We start from the raw sequence: 13,330 nt of genomic DNA, 5'->3' as shown, positions 1-13,330 counted from the left end.
TCTTGAGAGGCTTCTTTAAAATAAAATAGGCAGCTTCCTCCTCCTCCTCCTCCTCCTCCTCCTCCTCCTCCTCCTCCTCCTCCTCCTCCTCCTGTTTTTGGTTTCTTTTCTATTTTGTAACCTTATCTTAAAGCTTTTCTTACAAAAAGGGATGATTTGGTTCAAGTTCTCAAAAACAAATCGATGCACAAATTGACAAGCCAGCTTTAGATAGATGGTTCTATAGCAGGGGTATGAAACTGGATTTCTTCGAGGGCCGGATCAGCATTGTAGTTCTCCTCCATGGGCCGGGGGGAGGGGGCAAGGGGGAGATGAGACGGATGCCTCCTGCAACATCCTGCTGGACAAAACAGGATGAGGGGGGCCTGCACACAGCCCCCCACACCCTGTTTTCAGCCTGGATGGTCTCCTGCTTCATTTTTGGCCTCCCTCCTAAATGGGCCATGTGAGGTCCCTACATGGCTCATTTTCAGCCTCCCTGCCCTCCAGCAGCACTTTGCCGACCAAAAATGGGCAATGCAAAGGCCCCACAAGGCCTCTGTGTAGCCCTTTTTTGGCTGGCAGAGTGCTGCAGGACGCCACAGAGACCAAAAATGGGTGATGTTGGGGCTACATACGGCCCCCCTGAAGCCCATTTTGGCTGGCAGAAACCACGTGGCCTGGTCCTTTGATATTTCCAGACTGGCCCCATGGGACAGATCGAGCCTGTGGGCCTTGCGTTCGATATGTGTTCTACATCATCCATTTGACACCTGTTTTACAGCATCCATTAAGACCAACACTGCTGCATTGTGAATAAGCTATATCGTAGTCTTTAACCGCATCCTTATATAACAAACATTGCTGTAACTTGTCAAAAGCAGTTCTCATGAGTCCTGGAAGACCCCCCCCCCCAAATTGCCAACCTTCTTTTTCACAGGTAGAAAGAATATTGATATTAATGGCAAACCCCAATATAGAAACCCAATGTAGTATTGCAAGGCTGTCTTGCTTGAGAAGCACCACAATGGGGACCATAGAGCAGAAATGGACTGCCACCTAGGGCCACCAGATGCAGCTGCCCAGACAATAGAATCCATAACACAGGGGTGAAATGCTCCTGGTTCAGACCGGATCGCCCGATTGCCCGATCTAGTAGCGATGGTGGCAGGTGGTTTGGAGAATCGGAAGCAAAAATCCCTGCCCCCCCCCCACTCATGCCCAGCTGAGCATTTCCCCTTGGTGCTCAGGTATGTTGGAACAAAGGACAACCAGACACTGCAGAAGACCAACATGCTAAAGGTGATAAACTTGGCTTCATTGAAAACATCAGAGGCTTTTTTTTTTACTTTTAAAAGCATTTAAGGTTGTAGAAAAAAAAATGCTTTTAAAAGCCTCTGACAATCCCAGCTGAGTTCCCTGATCATCAGAGGCTTCTGCAACCTCTTAAGGTTGTAGAAAAAATGCTTTTAAAAGTTAAAAAAAAAAAGTTGGCCATGCCCATCCAGTCACATTACCCATCATCACCACCAAGCCGTGCCCACAGAACCGGTAATAACAAATTTTATATTTCACCACTGCCATTACATATCAATTCTGTTAAATATTCAAGTATTTAATTGCAGATATGTTGTGGTGAAAATTAATCCACAAGTATTAAGACTTTGATATTGGGAGTTCATACCCCCAATGAAGTCTATGGAGGTTCTCAGTCATCCAGGTCATGGTTGTCCCAAAGGTGCTTTTTCAAAAGGCACCTGGACTTTCTGGTTTTTCTTTGAAGATGTTTCACTTCTCATCCAAGAAGCTTCTTCATCTCTGAAGCTCAGAGCTCAGAGCTGAAGAAGCTTCTTGGATGAGAAGAAGCTCCTTGGATGAGAAGCAAAACGTCTTCAAAGAAAAAACAGAAAATCCAGTTTCCTCTTTGGGGTCCTTTTCAGACCCCAAATGAAGATGAAACAGTGTTTTATAAAATACTTATGAAAAATTACTAGATTTTGCATATGAAATTGGTGTCTCCTGGGATACTGGAATGGATTGGTTCTCACACAACAAATCAAAATTCTGATACAAATATTAAAAATATACATGGTAAATTACAAAAGTTTTTTTTTCCCCTCAGAGGACAATTAGGAGCTTGTTGATGCATGGAGATAAAAAAAATGGTGATATGAAACTATTGATGAATGTCTTTATTGAATAATGTCCACAAACTGTTTATCATGATTTTGATGAAAGATTGAAGATAATTTTACAGAATTTTATTCATGAATATCAGTTCAGATTCTTTGAAAAAAATTGAAAAAAATTACTGGTCAACACAAATTATTATTATTATTTAGTGTATGATGAGAACATGACAGAAAAGAAGTAAACATATATTCATAGTCCACTTAATTATATATAAAACCTCTATGGGGGTATGGCAGTGGCCTTATAACTGAATGTCCAATTTAACTATCCAGGTGATCCCCTCTGATTTTGCTTTATATAGATCTTGTAGGGAACCAGAAGGGAAATCTTGGACAATATTGCACAATACATTTAATGCATCAACACAAATGTAGTAAATGGAAATACTTTATTTTACTTGTCAACTGAAAATTAAACCTGACGATTTGAAAGGGTGTCATTCTAGGTGATATTGAAATGGAAGATTAAATGATTCTCTTTTCCTACAGACAATCTGAAATTGTGATATGTATAATTTTATGCATTGTTCTGGGTTTGTCTTCTTAGCTGTTGTTTGCTGTTTAGAGAAGGCCTAAAAACAATGATGTAGCATTTAGGGAAAAAAATACAAATCAGTAGCCCAACACTAGAAGCAATAATGGAGAAGATCTCCACAGCAACCATATATTTCCCCTTGGTGCTCAGGTATGTTGGAACAAAGGACAACCACACACTGCAGAAGACCAACATGCTGAAGGTGATAAACTTGGCTTCATTGAAAACATCAGGTAATTTTCTTGCTAGGAAAGCCACTGTAAAGCTAATAATGGCAAGGAAGCCCATGTAGCCCAAGACACAGTAGAACATAGAGACTGAACCTTCATTGCATTGCAGAAAGATTTCTTTTGCCCCTGAATTTGTGTCAGCATCTGGGAATGGGGGAGAGGTTATCACCCACATAGTGCAAATAAGTCCTTCAATTAAGCTGCAGCCCAACACGATGGACATGGCCAATCTTTTCCCCACCCATCTGGTCATCTGAGACCCAGGCTTAGTGGCCATGAAAGCCAAAACTACAATGATGGTTTTAGCCAAGACACAAGAAATGGCCACAGAGAAGATGATCCCAAAGGTAGTTTGACGAAGAAGACATGTCACTTTGTCAGGTTTTCCAAGGAATAATAATGAACAAAGAAAAGACAAGAGGAGAGCAATAAGGAGAGCATAGGTGAGATTCCGGTTGTTGGCTTTGACTATGGGAGTGTCCTCATGCTTAATAAAGATCCAAAGGATTCCAATTGTGACCAAACAAAAGAAAAGAGCAGAAGTAGCCAAAATGATCCCCAGAGTTTCTTCATACATCAAAAATGTTACAGTCTTTGGAAGACACAAATCATGGTTCACATTTGCATAATGATCTTCTGGACACTGAAAGCAATCATCCATGTCTACAAAAGAAATTCATAATGTACAAATTGCAGTGAAAAAATAAAAACTGAGTGTCATCCTCCGTTTCTATATTGCTTGCTTGCTACGGCTGCCATTGTAATGGGGGGAGGGGGGAGCTGTCTGGGTAGTTGGGAGGGGGGAAGTGAGCTGGTGGAGATGTCTTGTAAAAGGGAGTGAATTGGAGAAAGTTTTCCTCAGCACTTCTCTGCAGCTGGGAACGCTGATAACCAGTCAAGGTCAACTGTCCTGGCATACCAGAAGGATGGAGCCATTGGAAGCTGCATCCCACTTGACCCCTTGGGGGATGTGGATTGGATAATCCTGACAGGACTCTTGGGGGGAGGGTTTTAGGGATGCTTTCTATATGTGATTTTCATGCCTATTGCCTCAGGCCTTGCTTTTCTTTGGTTGCATTCAGTTCATACTCAGTAAAAGTACCTTTCTCTATAAAAATGGAGTTGGGGTTTTTCATTCTTGAGTAATGAAAGGAGGCATACCTGACACTGAGCACAGTTGTGTTTAAGAACAAAAACATGAAAACCAGTAGACTTCCTGTTTGAAAACCCTTTGCTCCAAGATACATTGTTCGGTATCATTTGGTATTTTTAATCCATTCAATAAACTGAATGCTAATCAATTTGCTACCTTTTACTCTTTCCATCTGTTAACAGAAACTTTTAATCTAGAGTATTAATCTAGAGTTTTCATTGCTGTTTTGACTCACAGGTTTATATAGGTATATATATATATATATATATATATATATATATATATATATATATATATATTCTCAGGTTTTCACGGGTGTTTGTATGTAGGTCTTTGGTTATTCGGGTCTTCTCCCACGTAAAATTGGAAGTGTCTTGGTGACGTTTCGACGAAGTCTCATTCGTCATCTTCAGGCTGGTGTTCTCGGCTTCGTGCTTCCAGGAGCAATGTGATTGGGTGGGAACTTGGCTGTGTTCTGATTGGGTGGAGGTGTGTTCTGATTGGGTCCGGTGTCATTCATCGTGTTAGGGACTCGTTTGTCAATAAGAGCGGGTTTCCAAATGGAATACCTCCCACTAAATGGATACCTCCAAATGGATACCTTTCCAAATGGATACCTCCCGCCTACCAGCCATTTGGAAACCCTCCCTTATTGACAAACGAGTTCCTAACACGACAAATGACACCAGACCCACACTCACGAGAGCCACACAGGATGTCACCACCACACATCTACGCAGAAAGCAGACTCAAACCCACACTGATAATGAGCCACGACCAAGGACCAGAAGCCAGACCGCAGCTGCATCATTAGCCACTTTAAACCCCTCCAATCCATACATGAAGCAGACTGACACCCACCACGAAGAGCTCGCACGGCCACAAACACGAAGCCAAACAACAACAACGCAGCTCACCAGCTCAAATCCCCCTGCAACTCAGACTAAGCTGAGCACAACCAAGCCCCCACCCAAACAGAACACACCCCCAGCCAATCAGAACACAGCCAAGTTCCCACCCAATCAGCTAACACCCCCACTAGGAGTTAAAAGGAAGAGACAGCTGCGATCTCACATTGCTCCTGGAAGCACGAAGCCGAGAACACCAGCCTGAAGATGACGAATGAGACTTCGTCGAAACGTTGCCAAGACCCTTCCAATTTTACGTGGGAGAAGACCCGAATAACCAAAGACATACATACATACATACATACATACATACATACATACATATATATTAACATTAGCATATGCAAGAACTCACCATCTTGGTTGGAAATCTTCCCATGTGGACATTGTAGACAATTGTAGCAGCAAAATGGTTTGTCTTCTATCTTGCTCCTAGCATAACCTGAATGGCACTTACTATTACACAAAGATAGAGGTTGGACCTGTTCAAGAAGAAAAGGAGAATATGTTTGTTGCAATATTTTCAGGATCAGACTCAATAAGATTAGTAAGAGTTAAAGGTTTAAATATATTTCCTTTTATTTACAATAGGCATTCTATATTCACTGAATATTCACAGATAGAAGCAAGGAAAAGGGTGCATGTAGCTCCTTATATATACAATGGGTGGAGCTATATGTGGGAGTGGTGAATTATGAATACATTAACAAGTGAAGAATAAGTTAACCCCTGATACCCCGTTCATATATTATTTACACATTAGAGAATAAGGCATTTACATCTGACAAATCCCCCTCTAAATGCCGATTCGTTATACAACACCAATTACACTCAGATTCAGGACAATACAATACATACAACTTAGAAGTTAAATATTTGTGTTGCTTAGAAGGTAAAGGCTTTGTCAATATGTCAGCTAATTGTTCTGAGGTATCACAATGCACTGCTTTAATAAATCCATCCTGAGATAATTGTCTCACATGTTTAAATTTTATATCTATATGTCTGGACCTTTGTCCAATGGCATCAGATCTAGATATTTCAATGGCTGCTTTATTATCTTCATGCATAACAAAAGGCAAAACAGGTTTTTTCCAAACATCTGAAATTAAATCATTAAACCATACAAGGTTATTTGCAGCTTTGGATAAACAAACATATTCCGCTTCTGTCGTTGAAGTGGCCACTAGTTCTTGTTTACCAGTGTACCAGTAAACTGGACAGTCATTTAAGAGAAATATATAACCAGATGTACTTTTTCTACATGAGGTGTCTCCAGCCCAATCTGCATCTGCATAACATGTAAGCTTTGGTTCTTTATTGTCTTTAGGTTCTAATATTAAGCAAAAGTCTAGTGTACTTTTCAGATATCTTAAAATTCTTTTAACAGCTTCCCAGTGATACATTGTTGGTTTGCTGACATGTCTGGATAATAGATTGAGTGGTAAGGCGATATCTGGTCTAGTCCAATTAGATATATAAAGAAGTGAACCTATGATTGATCTATAAAATGTGTTATCCTTGAATTCGGGGGAAGATTCATCAGTATTTCTTAGAAAATCAGTTTGCATAGGAGTATCACAAGGTTTGGCATTGTTTAAATTGCATTTATTTAAAAGTTCTACAATCTTATCTCTCTGAGTAAGTTTGAATCCCCTTCAAGTCTTATTAATTTGGACACCAAGATATTTGTTTACTTTACCTATAGATTTTAACGAGAAATGTTCATTTAGTTTGGTTACAAAGGTTTCTCTTCTCTCTTTATGTTTTCCTATGTATAAAATGTCATCCACATAAATCAATACAAATTCAATGTAATCATCATCCTTTTTGACAAAAAAGCAGTTATCAGCAGTAGTAGCGTTGAAGTCCATGGTTCTAAGTACTTTCACTAAACAATCATACCATCGTTTACCAGATTGTTTTAACCCGTATAAACTCTTGTTTAACAACCAAATTTCATTTTTGTTTGTGTATTGACTGTGAGGTGCTCTTACGTATATTTCTTTATCTAGTTTAGCGTGTAGATACGCAGTCTGTATGTCGTATTGAAATACATCAAGGTTGAGTGCTGATGCTACCACTAGAGCTGTTTTGACACTCTCTGTTCTTACTGTGGGGGAATACGTGTCAGTATAGTCCTCCGGATATTTCTGTGCATAACCTTGTGCAACTAGTCTAGCTTTGTATAGAGTATTGCCTCCCTCTAAGTTCTTAATTTTATATATCCACCTGGTACCAATAATTGTTTTATCCTTAGGTGCAATTGCAGGTGTAAATACATTTAATCCTTGTAAACTTTCCATCTCTTTTTTCATCGCTAATTCCCATTTTTCCTTTTCTTCACGAGGGAGTTTTAACACTTCCTCATATGTATTGGGTGTTGTTGGCTCACCATCCATATGCATTATGTAATCTTTGTATTTATTTGGCATTTGATTTCTGGTGTTTCTAATGGTTTTTTCAGGTTTACTATCGTTATCATGCAAATATCTTGCTTCCTTTTTTGTTAATGTATCTGTCTTAATTTTGTGTTGGCTATTTGTCCAAATTTTGGTTTTGTTCTTATTTTTGTTGATATTTTGCTTTTCTCTGATCCCTTCTTCATGAGATTTTGTACCTTTATATTTATTTGGAAATATTTCATTAAGATGTAATTTAGACCAGTTAGCCTGTTCATGGAACACAGCTGTTCTGGAGACTATAAATTTGTTATTGTTATCAATGAATCTGTACCCTTTAGTACCGGTTTCATATCCCATAAATCTGAGTCTTCTGGATACGTTTTCTCCCTTTCTTCTTAATTGTTTAGGTATGTGTACGTCTGCAGTGACTCCAAATATATGCATGTGTGCTAATTTTGGTTTTCTATTATACATCACTTCATATGGTGTCTTATTTACAATGCTGGACCATGTTCTATTTTGTGTGTAATTTGAATAATGTAAGGCTTCTGACCAGAATTGTTTGCTTAAGCCAGCATCTTCCAATGTGCATCTAATCATGGTTTGTAATGTGGAATTTTTCCTCTCTACAATCCCGTTCTGGAATGCAGAAAATGGACTAGATGTGTAATGTAACATTCCTTTGTCTTTTAACCATTGGGAGAATTCTTTAGACATGAATTCGCATCCCCTATCTGTCATAATTTGTTTTATTTTGATGTTGTGTTGTGTTTCTATGCGTTTGTAAAATGCTTTAAATTTTTGAAATGTTTCATCTTTGTGTTTTAATGTATAAACAAACCCATAGCGGCTATAATCGTCCACTATTGTCAGGAAGTAACGTTTTCTATAAGTGATTGATGGAGTTAATGGACCAACTAAGTCCATGTGTACTAAATCAAAAATTTTGTTAGTTGATCTAGTAGATTTTCTTGGCCTGGGGCTAGTTTTTAGTTTTGTAGATTTACATACTGAGCATTCCAAATAGTTTTCACAATTTTTTATTTTAACACCTTCTGCGTGTTCAGTCATTTTTTGTACTACAGGAAAACTGGCATGTCCTAACTTCCTATGTAAGATGTGAGCACACTCATCATGAATTGGCTTACCTATTTTTGGTTTTTTTTCATTGTGTGCATCTTTGTGATCATGAGATGTTTTACACTCATCATTGTCACTATTGCTAATATTTTCATCATCTACTTCAATACAATCTTCCATATTTGAGTCAATGTTATGCAACCATTTTTCCTTAGTTATCAGATAAGGTAGGCCTCCTTTAATCATCACTGTGCCTATATTTATTTTATTCTTCTCCAAAATCGCTTTTCCTTTTGAAAAAACAATGTTAATGTCAGAATCTCTACTTAGTTTTATAGCACTTAGTATGTTATGAGGTATCTCAGGTATTAGCAATACCCCCTCTATTTTTCCTAGACCAGGCAAGGTTACATTCCCTCTACCTAATACTTGCACCTTTTCTTGGTTAGCTACCTTTATTACAAATTTATCTTCTGCAAATGAAGACAATATATTTTTGTTATTAGTGGTGTGATTAGTTGCTCCAGAATCAATAAGCCAATTATTGTTCTCATTTTGCTGTATGTTAGTGTTGTCTTGTTTATTTAGCCCGTTCAGTGAGCCAGATTTTCTATCCTTTGAATTATCTCTGCCCCCTCTATTCTCTTTGTAATTTGGTGGGCTCCTATATCTATGTCTATCTATGGAAGACTGTCTATAATTGTATTTGTTTCTATATTCTGACCTATGCCTTTCTCTTGAAATTTTGGGACAGTCTCTTCTATTGTGTTCCCTGGATCCACAATTGTGGCATTTAAATGTTTCATTATATTTTTCTTGGAAAGCTACTTTCCTATATGGTTTGTGTTCTGTGTGATTGCTAGAACGATTCCTTCTTGAATTGTCTTCTGCTATCAATTTATTGGATAGACTTTCTATGGATAAATATCCTAGATTGATAGTGTCTAAATGTGACATAAAATTGTCCCATGATGAATCAAGTGAGTTGATAATAACACTTTTCATTGTTTGGTCTGAAATCACCTCCCCCCTCAAATGCAGCTCAGCTCTTATTTTGTTTAAATATATTAAATGCTCACTTATGGAAACCCCTGGTCTTACCCTAGATGAAAAGAAATCTTTAGACATCCTTGTGGTGGTAGCTACACTGTCACTGTGAAACAAATTAAACATGCATTGAATGATTTCTGAAACAGTCAGATTTGGCTTAATGCTATGATACATTGCAGGAGACACACTAGATATTATTAAGAAAAATGCTCTATGGTGTAAACAATCTATTTTTAGAGTCCAAGGTCTTTTTGGGGGACTAGTGATAAAAAATAATAAGTTTTCCTTCATAAAGACAACCTGGAGCTGTTGATACCATTCTTGCAAATTAACGCCATCAACCCTTAGCTTTGGGAAGTCACTGGGTAAATTTCCGACATTATTGTGTCCATTACTTACAACCTGAGGTAGTCCGTGGTCTCGCAAGTGTAGAAAATTGCAAAACGGCATGGGGATGCTCGCAACGAGTCTGCATGGTCTCCTCGCCAGTTCATGTCTTCCTGGACCGTCTGCGTAGTTATGCGCATGCGCGTTGTCCATTTCTTCTTTGGAGTCGTCGTGGAAGGTTCTCTCCATTGTGGCTCGCTCGTTCTGCTCCTCTTCAGATGAATCGGTCTCTGGTTCGATTTTGGGAGTCTTGACGACGGCGGCTGCTCTTCCTCTTCCCCTGAGGGCTTTGGTGCTTGCTTCGGTCTGTGGCGTAGGGCGGTACCGGCAGGGCTCTCTGGGTTCGGGCGTCGGCATTCTCGTAGTCAGGATGGGAGCGGGCAGGTCTTGAAGCATCGGCTTGCTTGCTCGCTTCTTCGGTAGCTGTTTGTTAATTTTTAGTTTTGGCCCAAATGCAGCAAAAAGCGTTTTCATTGCTGATTTTATTTGGGAGTTTGTTGAATCATCTTCACTTTCTGATTCTGATTCTTCTGAGGAGTTTGAATCTTCTTTTTCATTTTCGTTGTTTGATAACGTTTTTCGCGCCAGAAATTTTGAATTGAGCATTTTGATTGGCTCTGCTTCGCTCACCCTGGAGGCCTGTTGAAACCAAGATGGCTGCCATTCAAAATTTCGCGCGGGATCACCGTTTTTCTTCTTTGTAATGACTTTCTCTGCAGTCATATCACTCACTATTTTTGGGTCTTTAGACTTTTCATTAGTGATGTTTTTCTCTCTCGCTGCTCCGCTGTTCTTCAGCATATCTTGGAGTTTCGCGATGAGGCTTTCATCATTCTTCTGGCTCTTTAATAGTTTTAATATCTCTGACCTGAGTTCGTTATTCTCTATTTCGATTTCCTTCTGGTCATCAATTTCATCTATTATTTCTTCATCTTCAGTGGTGTATTCTTCGGATTCTCTCGAAATTGCGTTTGTGGATTCGTTGATTATTTCTTGTTCTGTTTCCATTTCTTTGCTGTAGGCCCTGGTGTTGGGCCTATCTTTCTTAGACATTTTTAAGTTTTTTATTGAGTCAATTAACCATCCTCTGCTACCAGCTTGTTGCAATATTTTCAGGATCAGACTCAATAATATTAGTAAGAGTTAAAGGTTTAAATATATTTCCTTTTATTTACAATAGGCATTCTATATTCACTGAATATTCACAGATAGAAGCAAGGAAAAGGGTGTAGGTGGCTCCTTATATATACAATGGGTGGAGCTATAAGTGGGAGTGGTGAATTATGAATACATTAAGAAGTGAAGAATAAGTTAACCCCTGATACCCCGTTCATATATTATTTACACATTAGAGAATAAGGCATTTACATCTGACAATGTTTTTCTTTTTAAAAATTTGCACTTAGTGGTAACACAATACTGAGCGGAGTCATAATGCTCTCCTTCTCTGCCTTCACCTGTGGTTATCTTCTTTTTTTTTTTGTAAATATTTTTTATTTATTTTTTTTCAAATTTAAACATAAAAACATAACTTTCAAGAGCAAAAATCTCGATCCGGTCATAGATGGTTACCACGCTTACATTCCTTTCACAAGCTCAATTCACAATTTCCATTACATCTTTTATAAATAAACAAAAAAAGAAAGAAGAAAGAAGATAAAAAAGAAATTCAAAACTTAAGAAAAAACCAATTTTACCTCAAATTTCACATTTTCATCTATATAAATCCATTATATCTATCCAAAATTAGTTTCAAATTCACTTTCACTCATTTTTACATCTGCATAACAATTCTAAACATATCTTTATTTTTCTTTACCTTATATCTTATACAAGTCATATCAAAATAATTTTTACAATATTCTAACCGCTTGTTAAGTGTTTACCTTACAATTTTATCACCATTTATTCTTAGTTTCAATTCAGCACCACTCCATTTTTATTATATTTTATAAAACAACATTTTATCTAATTTTAATCCTTTGACCCTTATCCTCAAATCAATTTACCTTAGGTTTTTTTTTTCTCCCAGTTTACATATTACACAGATTTCTCTCAAAGACATATTTTATTTACTCCAATTTCTAATATATTTTCCATTATATCTCCCTCTAATATTTAACTATCTTCCAGCTTGTTCTATTTGATTAATTCTCAGCTTGATCCCCTCCAAAACACCAACTATTTAGTTGATTTTAAAATAGTTCCTCAATCTCCTCCAACTCTCCTCCTATTTGTTTGACTGTTTCCAGCATTTTGTGGGCTGATTTCCAGCATGGTCTCCTCCTTAACTCCCTCCATTGTTTGGCTGATTACCAGCATAGTCTCCTCCAACTCTCCTCCTATTTGTTTGGCTGTTTCCAGCATTTTGAATTAATTTTCAACGTATTTCCACCGAGTCTCAAACTCTTATCTAGTTGGTATCCATCCCACACATTTTAACTGTAATATAATTATTTGTTTTATATCATTTTTCCATCCTGCTCTTTCAATTTAAATCTCAGTATATGTCATAATAGTCATCATTTCCAACTTGTATTACCTTAATTCAAGACTAATCACTAGCATCTATGTATCTTGTATTTTGTTCAATCAATCCTTATTCATCAGTTTAACATTTGTTTGCAAATTAAAATTAAAACGTATTATATCAAACAGTACATTTTCTTAAAATTTTCCTGCCTCAAAATATATTCTTCTTTATTATTTTTATCCCCTTGATATCATCCACTATTTTAATAGCCACCTCTTGTTTTCTATTTTTATTATTTCACAACCCTTCCTGTTTTTATCCAAAAATCATATATACCTAGGCTTTTAAACTTTATCATATATACATAGGCTTTTAAACTTTACATTTCAGTTAGTCACATTTAAATTTATCCACTTTAATTCTTCCTTTTCTTCCTTTTCCTCTCTGTCCAAAGTGCTCTATTTCAAGGTTCATCAGTTCAAAGTAAAGAATTTCTGTATGTCCCTTTAAAACTTTTAAAATGTCTGTTCCAAGCGTAGTGCATCAACTTCCTGTCTTTGTTAACTACGCCACACCTAGTTTTGTCAGTCTCCATTGTTAAAATCCAAAATGTTTTTTCTTTCTTCTTTCTTCTTTCTTAAAATCATCTGGGACAGAGTAGGAATCGCCAAAATCCTTATATCCAATATTAATTTCAAGTAATCCAAGGTAAAAAGCCAATTAACATGTTTCTTTTCCACCCAGAAAGGGAAATTTCTTTAATCCACTTCTCTGTTTAATCACTGCAGACTCCATGGCTATTTTGTAGCTATCCATCTCTATCTTCATTAGCTTCATTTTCTTTTAATTCTCAGGAATATCCATTTCTCCTCTCCATTCCAATTAAAGGCACAGTCAAATTTCAGAAATTTATTAATACCAAATCATCCAGTTTAAGT

General features: G+C 37.5%; 1 protein-coding gene across 1 annotated transcript; it reads right to left on the bottom strand.

The window, feature by feature from the left end:
• Positions 1 to 2,688: 2,688 nt before the first annotated feature.
• LOC148113876 (vomeronasal type-2 receptor 26-like) lies at positions 2,689 to 3,597 on the bottom strand. The gene has a single exon (XM_087893505.1). The coding sequence runs from the start codon at positions 3,595 to 3,597 to the stop codon at positions 2,689 to 2,691; it is 909 nt and encodes a 302-aa protein (XP_087749631.1).
• Positions 3,598 to 13,330: the final 9,733 nt, after the last annotated feature.

This window comes from Pantherophis guttatus, chromosome 4, assembly GCF_059756535.1.
Source record: "Pantherophis guttatus breed Tessera chromosome 4, ASM5975653v1, whole genome shotgun sequence".
NCBI classification, from domain to species: Eukaryota; Metazoa; Chordata; class Lepidosauria; order Squamata; family Colubridae; genus Pantherophis; species Pantherophis guttatus.
Note: the sequence above shows the minus strand (reverse complement) of the source record. Positions and strands in the feature narration are given on the sequence as shown.

Excerpts from the sequence above, each read along its gene's own strand:
- LOC148113876 (XM_087893505.1), bottom strand. The coding sequence starts at position 3,597 with ATGGATGATTGCTTTCAGTGTCCAGAAGATCATTATGCAAATGTGAAC.